This window comes from Dermacentor andersoni, chromosome 7, assembly GCF_023375885.2.
Source record: "Dermacentor andersoni chromosome 7, qqDerAnde1_hic_scaffold, whole genome shotgun sequence".
NCBI lineage: Eukaryota > Metazoa > Arthropoda > Arachnida > Ixodida > Ixodidae > Dermacentor > Dermacentor andersoni.
This window is the reverse complement of record NC_092820.1, coordinates 30,225,344-30,245,398: the sequence shown is the minus strand read 5'-3', so window position 1 is coordinate 30,245,398 and position 20,055 is coordinate 30,225,344. Positions and strand designations below refer to the sequence as shown.

At 46.0% G+C, this 20,055-nt stretch overlaps 1 protein-coding gene across 1 annotated transcript in view; it reads left to right on the top strand.

Moving 5' to 3' along the window:
- Window positions 1-5,706, top strand: part of LOC126535426 (uncharacterized) — a 51,037-nt gene extending 45,331 nt beyond the window's left edge. The window contains exons 3-4 of the mRNA XM_050182307.1: window positions 4,369-4,500; window positions 5,637-5,706. Coding sequence (XP_050038264.1) covers window positions 4,369-4,500; window positions 5,637-5,706 — 202 coding nt within the window. The remainder of the gene's footprint in view (window positions 1-4,368; window positions 4,501-5,636) is intronic.
- Window positions 5,707-20,055: the final 14,349 nt, after the last annotated feature.

Genomic DNA, 20,055 nt, shown 5'->3' with positions numbered 1-20,055 from the left:
TGTCGTAGACTGCCACTCTACTACTGTATTCTCCAGTGAAGGGCACAAGTGGATTGGATCGATTAGCTGGTAAACAGAAGTTGTTGTCATATGACAGTGAAATTATGAGCCCACATTGTTAAGGTTAGCGACGTGCTGCAAGCGAGTGAAGACAGCTTACATGCGGAAGAGGAACCAAAGGCCGCCTCCCTTCTCGCTCGAAATGAACGCCGCCAGACATTGCTAATTATGCTAACATTGCTAATTATGCTGGGCATTTAGTGTGGAACAGTGCTGGCCAATGTGCGCGATACGCCATTCGTGCTCTGGTTACGCTAATAGACTCCTTCACCCCACATTGTACAGCGGCTGCTGCCACGTAGGATGTGTATTGCGATGAATACTGTGGCGGAAGTGGATTCATTACACAAGTTCTTTTTAACAATACGAAAATTTATGTTCGAAGATCACGTCTGTCTGAAATGGACAACGTCATTGAGTAGCAACACTTCGATGCTGTTCGTTTACTTGTGGTATTCATTGTAACGTTATGAGACTAAAATTCTCCTGTGTACGCCCTATACTGCTTCAGAACCATGTTGTTTGTGTGGTAATTTATTGTGCGTGGTTTAGCAATCAAAGACAAAGAACCGAGCTCCCCGCCTTTCGCGACAGTTCTGGGCGTAAGCGCCATGCCTTACATCTCCGGCTCTGCCACAATAGAGCTTCAGAATATATATTCATCAAAAACAACTGTTTTAAAACATTTCAATGAAAAACCTTGTTTTCAATGTTTACAGCTTGTATCGCATCGCATCTCTCATCACACGAAGTAGCGTTGCCGGTAAATGAAGACGTGAGCTTCTCCTCCATATGCGTTCAATACGCCTATTTGTGAAAGAGAAGGAAGAGTTCGAAAAAGAGAAGCTACATTAGTGAAGTCGCGAGATAATTGCTGTACAGTTAGCTATGAACGCAGTGGAAGTCATCATTGCGTCACTTCTGGCAAAATAAACATCAGGGGCACAATCGACTATCATCATGACTACAAACGACCGGAAACCCTGTTCCTTCAGATTTTCGGGTTGCCTATAGCAGGGATGCTTGACGAAGACCACGAGCAGCGACTCGGCAGAGGCAGAGAGCGACGGAGGCCTAGATACCGGCCATGTGTGCATAAACACTATCACATACGCCACTTCTTAAGGTTCCGAGGAACGACTGAACAGAATCCCATATCGTCCACTGCTAGATGTTAAGGCAATCAACAAAATAACGTACAATGAGCAACGGCCAAGGTACCGTTAATATCAGTTCCTTAGTGGGGCCAGTTGCCCCATTCGGTCTTACCTGTGCGTGCAGAATGCAAAAGTTGTGTATTGCCGAACCTAAATCTTGACCTGGCAACGTTAAACGCTAGAACGTTATTGTTGTATATGTGGTTTCGGTTCCGGTTTGGGGATCACCTGCCGCCAGAGGCACCAGTGTCACTATGTGTATATATATGACTGTATGTGGCAATAAACCGATTGTTTGGTTGCTAACAGTTCGTGTACTTGGGCGGCACCCGCCGCTACAACATTGGCGACGAGGGTGGGACCATTTCGGGGGGCGTGACTTTTGCCGCTTGCTTTCCGGCGCCATGAGCATTTCTGGACTCGCGCAGCCGCCCCCGTTCCTGCCTGTGCCTGGTCGACCTGCTGTTGCATGGCCGCAATGGTTCCGCATCTTCGAGAACTATCTGCTTGCTTCGGGGGCCTCTGACTGCACGCCGGATCGTCGCAAAGCACTACTTCTTCACAGCCTCGGCGTAGAAGGTCAGCGCATATTTTATACATTACCACTTCCATCGTTGGACAACGTCAAGCTCGGTGAGCAAACTGCTACTGAGAAAACGTCGGAAGATAGCAAGGGCACAGGCGACACAAGGCCTGAAGTATCGTCGTACGATATCGCAGTCGCCGCTCTGCATGCTCATTTTTCGGCAACAAGCAATGTTGTTGCCGAACGACATCGTTTCAGTAGGCGTTTTCAGCAAGCTGGTGAATCAGTAAATGAGTACATCACTGCATTGCGGGAGCTTTCTGCTACATGCTCTTTTCCTGTCGAAGAAGATTCGCTGCGTGACCAGTTCGTTGCTGGTATTTCGTCTCGGAGCTTGCGCGAGCGTCTTCTGCTTGAAGGAAAGTCTCTCTCGTTCGCTAGAGCAGTACTACTGGCAAGGCAGTTTGAGTAGGCGTACAATGATCTGCAAGAATTTCCTTCTGTAGATGTTGGACGCATAAATACTCGTGGAAATACGCCTACGCGTACACCAGCATCCGACGAGAGCTCGAAGCGGTCGCAAAACCGCCAGTCTCATTGTTACCGCTGCGGTTCATCCCAGCACAATGCAGCATCAGTTCGCTGTCCAGCCAAAAGCAAGCGTTGTCACCATTGCGGTGTCATGGGTCACTTCCGCTCTGTTTGCCAGAAACGAGGCTCCGCTCCGGTGGGTGAGGTAGACAGCCAAGACTCTCCGAGCGAGGAAGTTTTGAGCATTCTGGCTGTGACGACGGCCGCTCGCTCCGCTGTTCACGTCACAGTTTCGATTGGCCGTGCGGACATAACTTTCCTTGTAGATTCTGGGTCGTCAGTTTTCACTGTTGCATACGATCTTTTTAAGCAGTATTTGGAAGGCCAAGTACTTTTGGCCGTGACTGTTCGGTTACTGGACTATTCAAAACAGCCAATTCCGGTTCGTGGCTGTTTCTTCGCTGACGTTACGTACAAAGCTAGCACAACAAGCCTTTACTACGTCGTAGAACAAGGCACCTCACTCTTGGGTATCGATGCCATCAAGGCCCTCGGTCTACAGATTGATGGGTCATCTCTGCATTGCCTTGAAACGGCGCTAACTTCTAATTCTCGAAGGGAACAGCGCCCTGACCCGACGAAAGCCGTGCAGGATATTAACCTCCCAAAGGGATTAGTTGGCGAGTTTGGATCTCTTTTCGATCCAGGCCTTGGCCTCGCGAAAGGTTTTGTGCATCACGTCAAAACGCGATCCACGGTGCAGCCAATGCAATCCAAACTTCGGCGCCTTCCGCTCTCGCTACGACCATTCGTCTCGGAAGAGCTCCATCGGTTGGAAAATCTGGACGTGATAGAGAGGGTGGAGGCATCTGAATGGGTGTCACCCATTGTGGTCGTTAAGAAGAAAGAGGGAGGTATTCGCCTCTGTGTAGACCTTCGACAAGCAAACAAAGCTGTCGTAAAAGACAGCTTTCCCCTTCCTCATACAGAAGAGCTATTGCATAGTTTAGTGGGGGCGACAAATTTTTCTAAGCTAGACCTCGCATCAGCTTACCACCAGGTCATGCTTCACCCTGCGAGTCGCGATTTGACCGCATTTATAACTCACGAAGGCCTCTTTTGTTTTAAACGAGTGTACTTCGGACTGGCTTCCGCGCCTTCTGCATTTCAGAGTATGATGTCCAAAGTCCTGCAAGGATGTAAGGGCGTGCTCTTCTATATAGATGACATTATAGTCTTCGGGCGGGGCCGGCAGGAGCACATAGATAACCTTGCAGCAGTACTTCAACGCAGTAAAGAGGCAGGACCCAAACTGAACAGCAAATGTATCTTCGATACGCAGGAACCTTCATTTTTGGGTCACAGGATCACAGCAAGTGGTATTGTTCCGCTGGAGGAAAAGGTTGCTTCCATCAAGGATACACCGGCACCCACCAATACAGCCAGCCTTCGATCGTTCCTGGGACTGGTCGAATACTACTCTAGGTTCGTTCCCAACTTTGCCGATATGGTTGAACCGATGCGCGTTCTGCTTCGAAAGGGGCAACCATTTGTTTGGTCTGGCGAGGTAGACTCCAGTTTTCGAAAGATCAAAGAGGCACTTGCGTCCATCGTAGTCCTGCGGATGTTCGATGCATCTCTTCTAGTTGTTGTTTCCACTGACGCTTCAGACTGTGGGCTTGGAGCGGTTCTCCAACAGGTGGAGGGAGAGAAACTACACACTGTCGCCTTTGCTTCTCGAGTGCTTTCATCTGCAGAGAGGAGATATTCAGTAGGAGAACGCGAAGCGCTTGCGTGTGTTTGGGCGTGCGAGAAGTGGCATGTTTACTTGTGGGGACGCCATTTCATGTTGCTTACTGACCACCAAGCCTTGGTAGCATTGCTGTCTACTCAAGGGCCAGGAAGGCGTCCTTTGCGTATAGCACGGTGGGCGGAGCGCCTACTGCAGTACAACTATACAGTAAAGTACCGGAAGGGTTCGCAAAATAGAGTAGCAGATGCGCTCTCTCGTCTCCCTTCGTCACCTCCTCAGGAAGAAGAGACTTTTCCAGATGAAACTGTATCAGTTGCCCTTATATCTTCTTGCATTACCAGGGAAGAGTTTGAACAGGCCCAGTCGGAAGACAGCACACTGCAACGAACCAAGGCCTACATTGAATCGTCCTGGCCTGCGCAAAAATCTCTGCCGGGTGAGCTTCAACCTTTCCTCAAACTTCGCGATGAACGGTCAGTAGTGGACAATTTGATTTTACGTGGCAAACGCCTTGTGGTTCCCGCATCACTTACAGCGCGGATAATTACCGCTGATCATGAGGCTCACCCTGGAATTGTACGAACGAAAGCACGTCTGCGAGAAAAATTTTGGTGGCCAGCCATGGACAGGCAAGTCGAGCTAGCTATTCAAACGTGTAGTATATGCCAGGCAGCGGACAAGAGCACGAAGGTTATGGCTGCACCATTGAACCCGGTCCCCTTACCAAAAGAACCGTGGCTAAAGCTTGGCATGGACATTGTTGGCCCATTTGAGAGAGCACCACACGATTGTCGATATGCGATCACGCTGGTCGACTACTTTTCTAAGTGGCCCGAAGTATACTTTTGCGACCAAGCCACAACACGCACAGTAACAGGCTTCTTGGTGTCAGTGTTCGCACCTGAAGGTTACCCAGAGGAAATTGTTTGCGATAACGGGCCACAGTTTGCATCTCGAGAGTTCCATGCTTTTCTGCAGGATCGCGGCATCCGCTTGCGGCATTAGTCCGTATACTACCCGCAAGCAAACGTACAGGTAGAACGGTTCAACAGAGTTTTTAAAAGCTTTGTTCAAGTGGCTACACTCGAGCAGCGTCCCTTACGCCAAACGGTAACAGAATACTTGGGCATTTACCGTTGTACGCCGCATGCCACAACTGCAGTGGCTCCAGCACTTCTCCTGCATGGACGTCTGCCAAGGACTCGGCTCGATGTCGTTGGGTATCCGTCAGCAATATATGCAACCGACCCTACTTCAGAGCTCCACCGCCTACGCGAACGGGTGAAGCAAAAGCAGTAATCCAGTAAACTATACACAGACGCTCGTTGGGCCGCAAGGGAAACCAAAGTGAATGTTGGTGACCTTGTACGAGTACGCAGACAAACAACTGCTTTTAAAGGTGACCTGGCTTTTAGCCGCCCAAGAAAAGTGATAAGAAAGCAGGGGCAATCGTCTTTCCAACTTGATGATGGAAAAACGTGGAACGCTTCAAAGTTGTCAAGGATGCCACGAGCTTCTGCATCTATCTGTGGGTGGGGGGAAAGGAGTGATACAAATGACACCGCTATGGAAAGCAGCTCACCACCTACCTTGGAGAGACCCGTTTCAGAAGCGCCAACCGGAACTTCAGCTGTGGCTGCTGCGAAGCAGCCGCCTATGGCACCAGTGAGCCGCTGTGAGCCGGAAGAGACTTCGCCTGCCGCCAGTGGTTTCTCAGAAGCATCGGGACCTCAGCGTAGGGTACAGCCATCAAGGAATAGAAGACCTCCAGACCGCTATGGACACTAAGTACAGAAAAACACGTTTTGCAGTGAACATGAACCTGTCACAATCTGCACGAGTGTTGAGTTTGCTGACGTTGTGAAATATAGACATAAATGGAGTTGTATCTTGTTTTCCTCGTTTTGTTTTATATTTTGGTATTAAGTGCATAAGACAAGCACATTGTTGTTACTGTAAATATAATTCTGTAAAAGAGCACTAACGTACTACCACTACTAAATCACTAACCCAAGTAGCTGTCTTTTTTTTTATATAAGAAAGGGAATATGTTGGGCGGGGGGGGTATATGTGGTTTCGGTTCCGGTTTGGGGATCACCTGCCGCCAGAGGCACCAGTGTCGCTATGTGTATATATATGACTGTATGTAGCAATAAACCGATTGTTTGGTTGCTAGCAGTTCGTGTACTTGGGCGGCACCCGCCGCTACAACAGTTATCTAGTGAGGCGAGTCTAGCAGTGCTATTGGAGGAATTAGCGGACATTAACTGGAAATAATAGGTCTCAGTGACCTTAGGAGGAGAAATGAAGCATATACAGTGCTAAAAAGCGGGCACCTCCTGTGCTACTGGGGCTTAGCGGAGAGACGAGAACTAGTAGTCGGATTCCTGATTAATAAGGATATGGCTGGTAACATACAGGAATTCTATTGCATTAACGAAAGGGTGGCAGTTTTTCTTGTGAAACTTAATACCAGGTACAAATTGAAGGCCGTACAGGTCTACGCTCCTACATCCAGTCATCATGACCAGGAAGTTGAAAGCTTCTATGAAGACGTGGAATCGGCGATGTGTAAAGTCAAAACAATATACACTATACCGATGGGCGTGGGGGAATATCGCATAGGTTATAGGAATAGTAGGGGAGAGTTATTAGTAGAGTTTGCAGAACGCAATAATTTGCGGATAATGAATACCTTCTTCCACAAGCGGGATAACCGTAAGCGGACGTGGGGGAGCCCGAATGGCGAGACTAGAAATGAAATAGGCTTCATACTCTGCGCTAACCCTGGCGTCATACAATATGTGGACATGCTCGGTAAGGTGCGCTTCAACGACCATAGGATGGAAGTATCTCAAGTTAGCCTAGACTTGAGGAGGGAACGGAAGAAACTGGTACGAGTATGAGTTAGCGGTAAGAGGGAAAATGGAGGAATTGCGGATCAAGCTACAGAGCAGGTATTCGGTTTTAGCTCAAGAAAACGACCTTAGTTTTTAAGCAATGAACTACAATCTTGTGGGCATCATTAAGGAGTGTGCAATAAAGCCGCTGGCACCTTTGTTAGGCAGGATACCGGTAAGCTATCGTAGAAGACGAAAGATCTGACTGAGAAACGCCAATGTATGAAAGCCTCTAACCCTAAAGCTAGAATAGAACTCGCACAACTTTCCAAGCTAATCAACAAGTTCAAGTGGCTGAGGATTTCTATAGACATTTATACAGTACCATACCAAACCCAGGCAAACAACTCACTCTAGACAACCTCCGTCCTATTTCCTTAACGTCATGTCTAGGCACATGTCATCCTAAATCTTCTCACGAAATACGTCGAGCAGAACGACATCCTCCCATACAACTTGATCGGCTTTCGTCCCGGGCTGTCAACTCAAGATGCTACGCTGCTGATCAAACACTAACTTATACAAGCTAGCCCAGCGCATACGAAAGCTCTTTTGGGATTCGATGTGGAAAAAGCTTTTGATCGCGTAAATCATAAGGCAATACTTGAAGTTCTCTCGGACATGGGTTTAGGTAAGAGACTTTTTAACATGATTAAGGACTTTCTTAGAAATAGAACTGCACAACGCATGCTGGGTGAGCATAAATCAGAAGCTAAGAATTTGGGAAATAGGGGCACTCCACAAGGGGCTGTGCTCTCATCCATGCTATTCAATTTAGCAATGTCCAAGGTTGCAAGAAATCTGGAGAAAATTGAGGGTATACATTATGTGATATATGCCAACGACATAACCATATGGAGTGCCAAGGGCAATGTAGGACAGACAAAGAGCAGATTGCAGGAAAGTTTATATGTTGTAGAGAACACACTGAAAGACATGGGGTTGAAATCCTCGGCAGCCAGATCAGAAATCTTAGTCATTAAACATCGCAGAAAAGGTCGTGAACCAAGAGGTTACATTCCGGAAGATGAGCCAAGAGTGTGCTTATACACTCAAGAAGGATCCGCAATCAGGCTAGTTGAAAAAATCAAGGTTCTTGGGTATCAGATAGTCGGAAACAATACTAAATATAGAACAATACAACATATCTCGAATAAAACAGATGAAGTCATTAGGTTACTAAGTAGAATTACCAATAGACACAGAGGGTTAGGAGAAGACAGCGCATTCAGGCTAATACACGGCTTTGCTCTCTGTCACTTCACTTATGTGGCTGGATTATTCAAATGGAAAAACGCAGAACTTAACAAACTTCATGTGATGCTCAGAAAGCTCGTTAAATTAGCCCTAGGGATGCCCGGTAACGCTGCAACCGACAAACTCATGAGACTAGGGGTGCACAACACAATGGAAGCAATCAGGGAGGCCCAACAGCTAGCGCGACACGAAAGATTGACAATGTCACGAGCTGGCAGGAACATATTACAGGCAACAGGTGCAGAACTGAATACATCAAGGAGCCCAATAGAGGCTGAAGTAGAATTAAGAACTGAAGTTAGGAACAAGATTAGAACCAACCCTCTCCCCAGAAACATGCATCCAGAATATAATTTCGAAAGGAGAAAGGCAAGAGCTAAAGCACTCTTGCAGGAAACAGAGCAGCAGAACCAACTGGCAGCTATAGTTGATGCTGCCTGGGTGAAAGGTAAAGATGCATATACAGCCACTGTATCAAATTATGAAGGGAAGGTGATGGACGCTCTCACTATTTTTACCAAGGACCCCATGGTGGCGGAACAAGCGGCAATTGCTATAGCCATCAGGAGTAATAAATGAGCCTGCATTTACAGTGATTCCAAATCCGCTGTAAAATGTTTTCATAAAGGCTACGTAGCTGGACTTGCAGCTAACCTTTTTGAAAACATTGGCGTTATGAGAACTGAAATCCGATGGTTTCCTGCACATATGGGGAAAGTGGACGAGACTCCGGTAAACCTCAGTGAGGTTGCTCATGTCTTGGCACGAGGACTTGCTAACCGTGACAGTCCCAACCGAGCCGTTCACCATCAAACCATGGAATCTAGAGATCATTTAATACCATACAATGACGTTACCAAACATTACTATTTAGGACGCAGACTATTCCCATTGACACATTCAAAACTGAACAGGGCTCAGGTAGTCTCACTACGCTTATTGCAAACGGGTACATATACCACACCGTACACCATTAATAAAATATATCCAGAGAGGGAGATTAAGATGGACTGCAACGATTGTAATGGCATCATTGGAATCAGACATATGTTGGCTGGGTGTCCCGCGACTCTCCCCAACCTCGTTGAACATTGTTTCAGGACCAACTAAGGGCAGTCCAGTGGGCCCATTATGTCGCTGAAAGGCTTGGCCTGACAGTGCCAACGTGGGAGCAGGCCCGCCTTGGCTTAAGAAGTCGAGGCTCCGGACCTCATCACAATAAAAGTTTTCACACACACACACACACCAGTGGCACCCACGATGGTGATGGAAGAGGAAATAGTCTAGTGGAATTCGACATCCCACAAGTCGCGCCGGAAGAAGTGAAGAAAGTCTTGGGGGCTATGCATATGGGCAGCCGGGGAGGATCAGGTAAAAGCAGATTTGTTGAAGGATGGTGGGCATATTGTTCTAGAAAAACTGGCCACCCTGTATACGCAACGCCTCATGACCACGAGCGTACCGGAATCTTGGAAGAACGCTAACAATATCCTTAGCCATCAGAAAGGGGACGCCAAAGACTTGAAAAATTATAGACCGATCAGCTTAGTATCTGTTGTCTACAAAGCATTTACTAAGGTAATCGCAAATAGAATCAGGAACACCTTAGACTTCTGTCAACCAAAGGACCAGGCAGGATTTCGTAAGGGCTGCTCAACAATAGACCATATTCACACTCAACCAGTCAAGTGATAGCGAAATTTGCGGAATATAACCAACCCTTACATATAGCTTTCATTGATTAAGGGAAAGCGTTTGATCCAATCGAAATCTCAGCAGTCATGCATGCATTACGGTATCAGGGTGTAGACGAGCCGTATGTAAAAATATTGAGATATCTATTGTGGCTCCACAGCCACCGTAGTCCTCCATAAAGAAAGCAACAAAATCTACACAAGGAAGGGCGTCAGGCTGAGAGATAAGATCTCTCCAATGCTATTCACAGCGTGTTTACGGGAGCTATTCAGAGACCTGGATTGGGAGGAATTTGGGATAAGAGTTAATGAAGAATACTTTAGTAACCTGCGATTTGCTGATGATATTGCCTTGCTTAGTAACTCAGGGGACGGACTGCAATGCATGCTCACTGACCTGGACAGGCCAAGCAGAAGGGTGGGTCTAAAAGTTAATATACAGCAAACTAAAGTAATGTTTAGCAGTGTCGGAAGTGAACAGTAGTTTACGATAGGTAGCGAGGCACTGGAAGAGGTAAGGCAATAATCTACTTAGGGCAGGTAGTGACAGCGGATGCGGATCATGAGACTCAAATAATCGGAAGAATAAGAATGGGCTGGGGTGCGTTTGGCAGGCATTCTCAAATCATGAACAGCAGGTTGCCATTAGCCCTCAAGAGAAATGTGTATAATAGCTGTGTCTTACCATACCAGTACTCACCTACGGGGCAGAGTATTGGAGACATAGGAAAAGGGTTCTACATAAATTTAGGACGCCGCAACGAGCTTTGGAAAGAAGAATGGTGGGTGTAACAATAAGGGATAAGAAAAAAGCATATTGGGGAAGGGAACAAACGCGAGGTAATGACATCTGCGTTGAAATCAAGAAAAATAAATGGGCATAACCAGGGCATGTAATGAGAAGGGAACAGGCACGTACCCAAGGGGGGGCCCGGGGGGCCCGGGCCCCTCCCGAAATCAAGTGGCATACCCCCCCCCCCTCCCCACCCACGCCACCACTGCTTACACATTCCTAAAGCGCCGCCAGATCAATGTTGAGACTTGGCAGCTGTTCATCGGTCAGCATTATGCTGCCTTTTTTACTCCTTTTAGATGGCGGTAGTTATCGGCATCTCTTGTAATGTGAAGGACGGTTTTCTCATAGATTCCGCACCCGCGCGATTAACTCGAGATGCGTTCAGTTGTCACCATCTATTCAACCGTCACACGCATAGCTGTTGCTTTTGTTAGTTCAACCTTCTTTGTTTAGGCTGATCCTGGGACCAGGAGAGGGATGCGGCTGTTACTCAGCTGGTCTGTACTCTCATGGAATGAGTTGCGGCCGGAGAAAACGCCAGTTGCGTTTAACTTATCCCTTTGCTTCATTATTTCCTTGAGTTACGGCTCGCCGCGACGCTGGCAGATGCGCCTGAAGCGCTTCCCGGAACCATATACACGTGATATGGGTTAGATAAGGTGGGAAATAAAATAATGTGAAAGAGCGTCCATCATGAAACCCTGCAATAACCCTTAAACCCATAAGCAAGATGACTGTTGCCCGTTACCTCGTCTGTTTTTCCCTAATTGTATAGCACTTTTCGTGCAAAATTGGCAACTGGAAACAAAAATCGCAAGGAGTTGACAAATTAAGCGATCTACTAAGAGAGAGAGCCAAGGCAACAACCAAACTGCGAGCAAAAGCGAATAATAAAAAAGTTAACCGTTGTTTATGAGAATATTTATGGCTCAACATCTTTTTATTTGAAAAGGAAATAGAGAAAACGCCGTCGGAAGTGGAGAACAATTGCTTGTTTTGAATGACGCTTCTACAGTTATCGGTCGAACCGCTTCACGTAGCCGCTTCTCTGCTGTGCTTATGTAGGTGTTTTTCTAACCTTTCGCGGTGAGCGCAGTACGTCTAGAATCGCAGAGTCCTGCGTTCTACGCGGTTGTATGGGACTCGCGGCCGCATAGCGTTACGCAATTCGCGGAACTGTCAAAACTGATCAACAAGGCAAAAATAACTGATATTCGAAACTATAACATGAGAAAGACCGAACAAGCCGTAAAAAATGAACGCAGCCTGAAATCAGTAAAAAATGAAACCTGGCATAGAACAAACCATGATGTATACACTAAAAGATAAGAAGGATAATATCATCAGCAATCTCGAAGATATAGTAAAAGCAGCGGAAAAATTCTAAGCTGACTTGTATACAGTACCCAGAGGAATCACGATACCTCACATAGACATAGTAATGAACAGGATACAGAAACTCTCCTATAACTAGCGATGAGGTCAGAAGGGCCCTGGAAGACACGAAACGATGAAGAGCGGGAGGAGAAGGTGGAATAACAGTCGATTTAATCAAAGATGGAGGAGACTTAATGCTTGGAAAACTAGCGGCTCTTTATACGAAGTGTCTATCGAATGCAAGGGTCCCAGAAAACTGGAAGAAAGCAGACATTCTATTTTTCTACAAAAAAGGAGACGTTAAAGAATTGAAAAATTGTGGGACCATTAGCTTGCTCCCAGTATTATATAAAATATTTACCAAAATAATCTCCAATAGAATAAGGGCAACACTGGATTTTGTCAACCAAGGGATCAGGCTGGCTTCAGGAAGAGATACTTTACAATGGATCACATCCTTGTCATTGATCAGGTTATCGCGAAATCTGGAGAGTACAATAAGCCTCTCTATGTGGCTTATATAGATTACGAAAAGGCATTTGATTCAGTAGAGATACCAGCAATCGTAGAGGCACTAAGTAATCAAGGAGTACAGAACGCTTACGCAAAAAGCTTGAAAAATATTGCTACATGCGTGTGGTATTTGTTTGTTTGAACGAGGCGCGTAGGCGCCATCACTCCAGAAAAGAGGAGGAAGAACGAACTGGGCTCGCGCTGTGAATCTAACCGTTCAGTGCTGCAACCATTGTTGTAAATATAATCTCTAAATAGTTTCTCGTCTTACTGACTCGTCCTTCCCGTAAGAATATCTACAGAGGTTCTACAGCTACCTTAATTCTACACAAGAAAAGCAGGGAGATACCTATAGAGAAAGGGGTCAGACACGAAGAGACAATTTCTCCAAAGCTATTCACTGCGTGCTTAGAATTCAAGCTATTAAACTGGGAAGGCTTAGGAGTGAAGATCGACGGCAAATATCTCAGCAACCTTGGGTTCGCCGATGACATTGTTCTATTCAACAACAATGCAGACGAGTTACAACAAATGATTGGCGACCTTAACAAAGAGAGTGTAAGAGTGGGGTTGAATATTAATATGCAGAATATTAAGATAATGATAAGAAGCCGGGCAAAGAAACAAGAGATCAGGATCGCCAGTCGGCCACTAGAGACTGTGAAGGAGTACGCTTACCTAGGTCAATTAATCACAGGGAACCCTGATCATGAGAAAGAAATTCACAGAAAAATAGAAATAGGTTGGATTGCATACGGCAGACATTGCCAGCTCCTGACTGGAAGCTTACCATTATTATTGAAAAGTAAGGTGTGCAATCAGTGCATTTTGCCAGTGCTGACATGGGCAGAGACTTCAGAGCAAGTTAAGGACCGCGCAAAGAGCGATCGAACGAAGATTGCTAGGCATAACGTTGAGAGAGAAAGAGAGCGGTTCGGATCACAGAGCGAACGGGTATAGACGATATTCTAATTGACATCAAGAGGAAAAAATGTAGCTGGGCAGGTGATGTAATGCGCCGGTTAGATAACCGTTCGACCATTAGGGTTACAGAATGGGTACACTCTAAAAATTTTCACACCCTTATGGGTGTATTGTGGGTGTACTTATCTTTTCACCCTTGTAAACACCCTTGAAACACCCTTTTTTAACGGAAAGGGGTCTTCACTTAGAAAACACCCTTGGAACACCCTAGTCTTTCTATTTTACACCCTAATTATAAGGGAGTAAGTGAACAAGCTTACAGTATATGATAAATGAACATTTGCAGTTAACGCGTTTATATTGGCTATACATGAAACGCGCGCTACCTGCGCTTGAATCAGGAAGCTGCAATGATTAGATCGGGGCATCTAGGCAGCAGCGCACTGACTCCGAACAGCGGTCAAAAATGAAGTTTCCCACGAATGTTGATATCGAACGGATGACACACTAACGCGCCGACTTCGCATAGCCGCATATCTGCAAAAGGCTTCGCATGATCAATGGCAAAATATTTACAATGCTATCACTGAATAAAGGTGTGCAACCAGTTAGACTGGGAATGGTTAGGAGTGAGGGCTAACGGTAACTAGCTCACCAACTTACGGTTTGTAGATGACAGTGGCATACTCAGCAACGCTGCAGACTATTTGCACCAAGCGTTTGAGGACCTTAGCGCAGAAAGTGTAAAATTTTGATTGAAAGTTAGTATGCAGAAGAGAAAAGTAATGTTCCACAGCCTGGCGAGAGAACGAAATGTCATGGTCGGCAGTCAGCCTCTAGAACCTGCGCAGAAATACGTTTATTGAGGTTAATTACTCGCAGGGGCCTCTGATCAAGGAAACTAAAAAAAATAAAACAATTGTTGGAGAGCTTACGGCAGGCATTACTAAATCATGACCATGGAGCTTACTGCTAATCATTGCTTTCTGCCGTTACTAACGTATGGGGCCAAAACTTGGAAGTTACCAAAGAAGCTTGGGAAGACGTTGAGGAACGCGCTACGAGCGATGGAATGAAAAATATTACGCATGACGGTAAGACAGCGATGTGGATTGGAGAGCGAACGGGGATAGCTGATATTCTGGTTGACATCAAGAGGAAGAAGTCGTGCTGGGCAGACATTGCAATGTGTAAGGGACATAACTGCTAGTCTATTGGAGCTGCAGAATGGGCGCTAAGGGAAGGGAAGCACAGTCGAAGACGGCAGAGAATAAGGTGGACATGATGGAATTAGGAAACTTGAAGACACGTGGAAAGAGTTAGCACAAGACAGGGATTGGAGATCGCAGGACTGGAGAAGGCTTCGTCCTGCGATGGACATCAAAATAGGCTGATGATGATGATGATGCTGTCACGACATCCATGCCAGCTTCGCGGCATGTTATTCATGTTATGTCATGCATGCGCGTCATGCACGTTCTGATAGCTCGATTTGCGTCGATTGCGGGGGGGGGGGGGGGGGGGCGAGTAGCCGCGTAGCCAAGGGGGGCACGCCGGGCACTGGTAACGATCACTAACAGTAAATTTTTTGCTACTATGGCAATGGCCCCGCTCCTTCCCCCTCCACGGTCAGTTGGGACCGCCCCCCTCCCTCACACGAAAAATTTTCTGGCTACGCCACTGTGGGGAGGGGGGTGCAAGATTGCTCTAGACCCCTCCCCCTAACTTGTGAACGGAAACGGGGGAGGGGAGGGGAGCTGTCACCAGGCCGCAAACCTTAGGCAGCCCAATTACCGGCTGCATTTCCTTTTGGACGTGAATACTGCTCTAATGCCATTACACAGCTGGATTCATGGCGGTTCGAGGGCATGCGACAAAAAAAAACACATACAGCCATCAGCAAGTCTCAGCTTGAGCAGATCTCTTGGAGTTGGGCAAGACTCTCATAAAAAGAAAAGCTTCGCACCCCTCTACATGCATTGTCAACTCTGGGTCACCGCCGACTGCACATTTCCAGTCAAGAAAATCACACAGGAACTCCTCTGGGATTTGTCTGAGTATGCGTAAGCATTGTGACTCTTCCTCATCTACACGTAGTGCATGTCGTTATCAATGTTATGAAACTTGATCCGACGTGTATAAGCGAAAGCGCTGCGGCGACACGAGCTGCTGTGGTCGGCGGCGCCAAGTGCAGTCGGCGGCGCAAGCAAAGTACTGCAGGTGGCGGGGCCAGGTGCGCTAGTGACGTTCCGTTCATTTTAAGCTGTTATCGCTCTGTAGCACTTCTCATCCGCGTTGAACAATTATCAGCCGTTCTCCGGCGGCGGCTGCTTGTGGCCTGGCCGCGTGAACCGTATCTTGAAAGCGAACTGCAATGCGGAAAGAGTGTGCCCACTGCTGAAAACTTAACGCGCTGTGTTCTCACCGTGTACTTCGCTTTGAAAACAGACGCGCGTACACCTATCTTGAAAGTGATCTGCGAAAAGCGCATAGTGCGGCATGAGCTGAGAGCTTCGTGAGCGCTATGTCCTCGCCGCTTCGGTCGCGTTGAAGCGAGAGCTAGCACGAAGGTGAATTCACTCGTTGCTGCGGGCTCTATTTTGAAAGATATCGTGCGGTACGAACTGACGGACGGATGTTTTTTCTTGTTGGATAAGTATAGAAATGCTTACGTTATAAAAAAGTCGCAGTGTTCGCGAATTTCGCGGTAAGAACCAACACCAACCTACTCCCCCGCCCCCCGCTGAGCGATGCCGTCTTCGTCGTCCCCTCCCCATCCCCGGGAAAAGGGACACTACGCCTCTATCTCAGTTGAAGAAACGATGATGAAACGTTAACGACAAGAACGGCGTATCCTTTACGCGTTGTCCCATGGCCTCTGAGATTTGGATGCGAAGCTGGCGCAGGCGAATCTAGGAGACCACAATTTACCGCTTAATCGCATAAAAAGGCAAAAAAATAATGCCAAGTGACACAGTAAAAAAATGTAAACAAAGAACTGATCTTAACCATACTGTTTGGGGAAAAGAAATAAAAAATTAGACAGCCGCAACACACGCCACTAAAGCCACCACCGCCGGCATAACATCGGAACCAACAGTTGGCAACATTGGTTCACCGCTGCTTCGTCTCCGCAACGAGTGCCGCCATCTTTCCGCGCCTAACGCTTTGTATGGTTCTCTTCTCTGCAAGTCCGCGCACGCAGCTCATCGGAGGATGCACGGCTGCACGGCGTCGCAATGCGGCCTGCGTCGTTTTCTCGTGTTAGAATAATCGGTGTGAGACATGTCGCATGTGAAATGTTTGATGGAAGTGCCTCCCGTCCAAGTGAAGCGGCCGTACGGGGTTCGGAAGCGTCGACGTGTTTCCGGCATGAGGATTTAAGGTACGTGCAAATGCGTTTCGCCCTCCTATTGAGCTCCGGAGCATAGCGTGCAATATTTCATGTGAAAGATGCAGTGACCGTCATCATGGTGTGAATTTCGAGCGGCAAACGAGAACTGCGGCACTTAGCGCACACCACGGCTGCTAAGTCAGCGTGGAAATTGTTTTACGTTACCGTAATATGTTGCTGTCAGTCTAACCTGCGGCTTGTGGACAGTTAGCCCATTGACTTTTGCTTGTGGCAGCGATAGGTATGTAAATGGAAGCGATAATAATTTTCGAGAGCAGACAGTTTTTTCGCTCGATGTTTGGTCGTGTTCATGGCGTTATGAAGGCTAAAAAACTGTCTTGATCGTGCTTAGTTCTAACTCCAAGAGGTGTAACGTTGGCGTTGTATTTGTTTGTTTTCCGTGCCGCGAGTACCACTGTCACGCTTTTGTTGCATGAGAGTGGTAGCTGCTACATGCCGCCTGGGCAGAATACATAAAAGCAATTTTCTCACTTTCATCCGTATGCAATGTGACGTTACAAAATTTCCAGCGTTCTATTCGGAGCGTAATTATCCAGTATAGTTTAGTAGGAAACTCAAATTCTATCTTAAGCTTAGTAGGCGTGAAACAAGTGAAACTGGCATTCCTTTTTGATGCGTCAGCGTGTATTTGACAGTAGCTTCGCTACGTGAGTTGTTTTGTGCGCAAATATTGCCCCGGTTAAGTATCCTGTTAATTTATGCCGACGCTCGTTCATCTTAATTTTAAGCGATTACTATCCCCGAGTACCGGACGATGCCAAACTTGTGGTGAGGTGTAGCAAACGCGGGAAATTCAAAGTGGCGTGGCTGCAAGTTCCTGTTTCTACGTTTCTTGCATTCAAAGCCAACAGACACAGTATCACTGCTTTATTTCCATTTCTGCTGTACTTGATCAATATAATGTGACAACTGTATTTACTCTTTAATGTTTTTCGTTTATTGCAAGAAAATGCTTGAATTTTTTTTCAGTATCCAAGTGACGGAATATTTTACTGACGGCCGTTTGTGAAACACACAAGATGACAAAACTGATAGCAGAATGATGAGATGTCTCTTTCATAGAGTTCGGACTCGACTTTTGGTGAGGATGTCGATCGACCTTGGGCCTGGTGACAGCACACCGGACATGGCCAAAGTGCAGCCGGTCAGTTGAGTGCCCCCGAATGGACCATCAACATCGGAAAATGAAGCAGAGCCAGGTAGGGGCAATTTTCACTTTGGAACAGAATACTGACAGCTGCTTTTTTTTTTTAAAGAACGAAATAACATATTTACAAAACAATCCTTTCTCTTTGCGCAGCCTACATAGAATTGTTTTTTGCTTGTTATACAGATCTTCAGAAAGCTGTTCTTCTGAACCCTTTTTGCATGCACAAATAAAGAGTGCACTTTCTGAAGAAATCGATGCACTGAAATGTACATTCGGAACACACAAAGATGCAAAATAACCAACAACTTTAAAGCGGTAAAGAAAACAGGTTTGAAAGTTCTTCTAACATCCTAACCCGCCTTGGCATATGGAACTAAATACAACAGCAATAGAGTTGCATGCAGAGAAGTGTTTGTAAATGTTTGCAAGAGGTGGAGAGTGTCTAAGAAATTGTTTTTATTTACTCAGAGCTTCTTGGTGCCATGGCAGTGCAGTAAAAGCTCAAGAGGATGTCCTGCTCCTAATAAACACCTTTAGATGTTAAAATTAAGGGCTTTTACATTCCAAAGTCACAACCTGAAGTTTTGGGAACCTGGGCTTCTTAATGTACACCTCAATCTAAGTGCATAAGCGTTATTGCATTTTACCTCCATTGGAGGGCAGCAGCCATGACCTACATTGAAGCTGTGACCAGCATGACTGAGCAGCATGGCATCATAGTAACTGGGCTATAACACCAGGTCAGAATGAGAAATACTGCTTAGAACTACCAACTTCTTGGCTCACAAGCACTTTGCACTAAATTAAAGGAGTATGGAGTACTGACAGTGACCGTTTATGTACCAATTTCTTTTTAGTCTGTAGACTCCATTATTAGGGTGCGAAGCTTCAATTAGTCAAAACCAGCCTAAATTACAGAACCAGCTCAAAACACGCACAATGTATAGCTGGATTTGGACATGAAAAGGGAGTCAATTTATGTTGCCGAAAATGGAGGTGGCAGTCACACTATTTCATGCGTTTTGTCTAAAACATAGTCAATAATAATTAATCAATTTCTAAAATATTCTTCTCAAAAAGCGTTTTTTTCTAGCATGAAAGAAGGAGCCAAATGGTGTTCAGTTGCACGAGTGGTTAGTTGCACAGCACTTCTTGCATGTATTCGCAGGCTTCTTTCAAGCTTGAAAAAAAAAAGTTTGTATTGCACCTATTGAGCAGTAGAAAGCTGGATTGGGAATTTTGCTGGATGCTCTACAATTTTCGCACTGACACTTTTATTTTGAATATAATATTTCAGCAGGTAAATAATTGTTAATAACTAATTACCTAATTAGGAAAATGCAAAAATTGGTTTCACTGGCTCAAAACGATGGCAAATGACATTACCTTGGTTCTGTCCAGCTACGTGGCACTTGTACATATTTAAAGCTTGCACAAGTCACACAGACCACCCGGTACTTACAAGGCATATATAGAAGTGGCTAAGTTGTTTGAGCCAGCCATCTGTAGCGAATCATGAGAAAGCCATGATTCTTTGACTTAAGGGCATGATGAGATTTACATGCTCGGCACCTTGTATCAGTGTGTTCTAGGCCTGTTCGTAGTTTAGCTGCTACATAAACAATATTTCTCCACATGTTAGCTCATATGCTTTTTTCAAGTATATTGCCTCGTGTTTCCAAAACAAACCATCCTTGCGCTTCCTTCATTATGTCTTTATCTGTTGCTGTGCTAAATTTTTAACATGGAACTGCACAAATTTTCATCTAGTTTTCATATTTCCTCGTTGTTTCGTGGCTTTATTTCTGAACAAGTTGTTTTCTTTAAACCATGTTGCACACAGCAGTACACAGCATTGCTGTCTACAGTGGAATTTTTTTTTCAGATTTACCTTAATACACTTTGCCTGGGCAATGTAAGCCTTTCTACGTAACACGGCCCTGCAATAATGTTTTATATTGCATTCCAGCATCATGCAAAAGCTGTTTACTTACCAGATGGG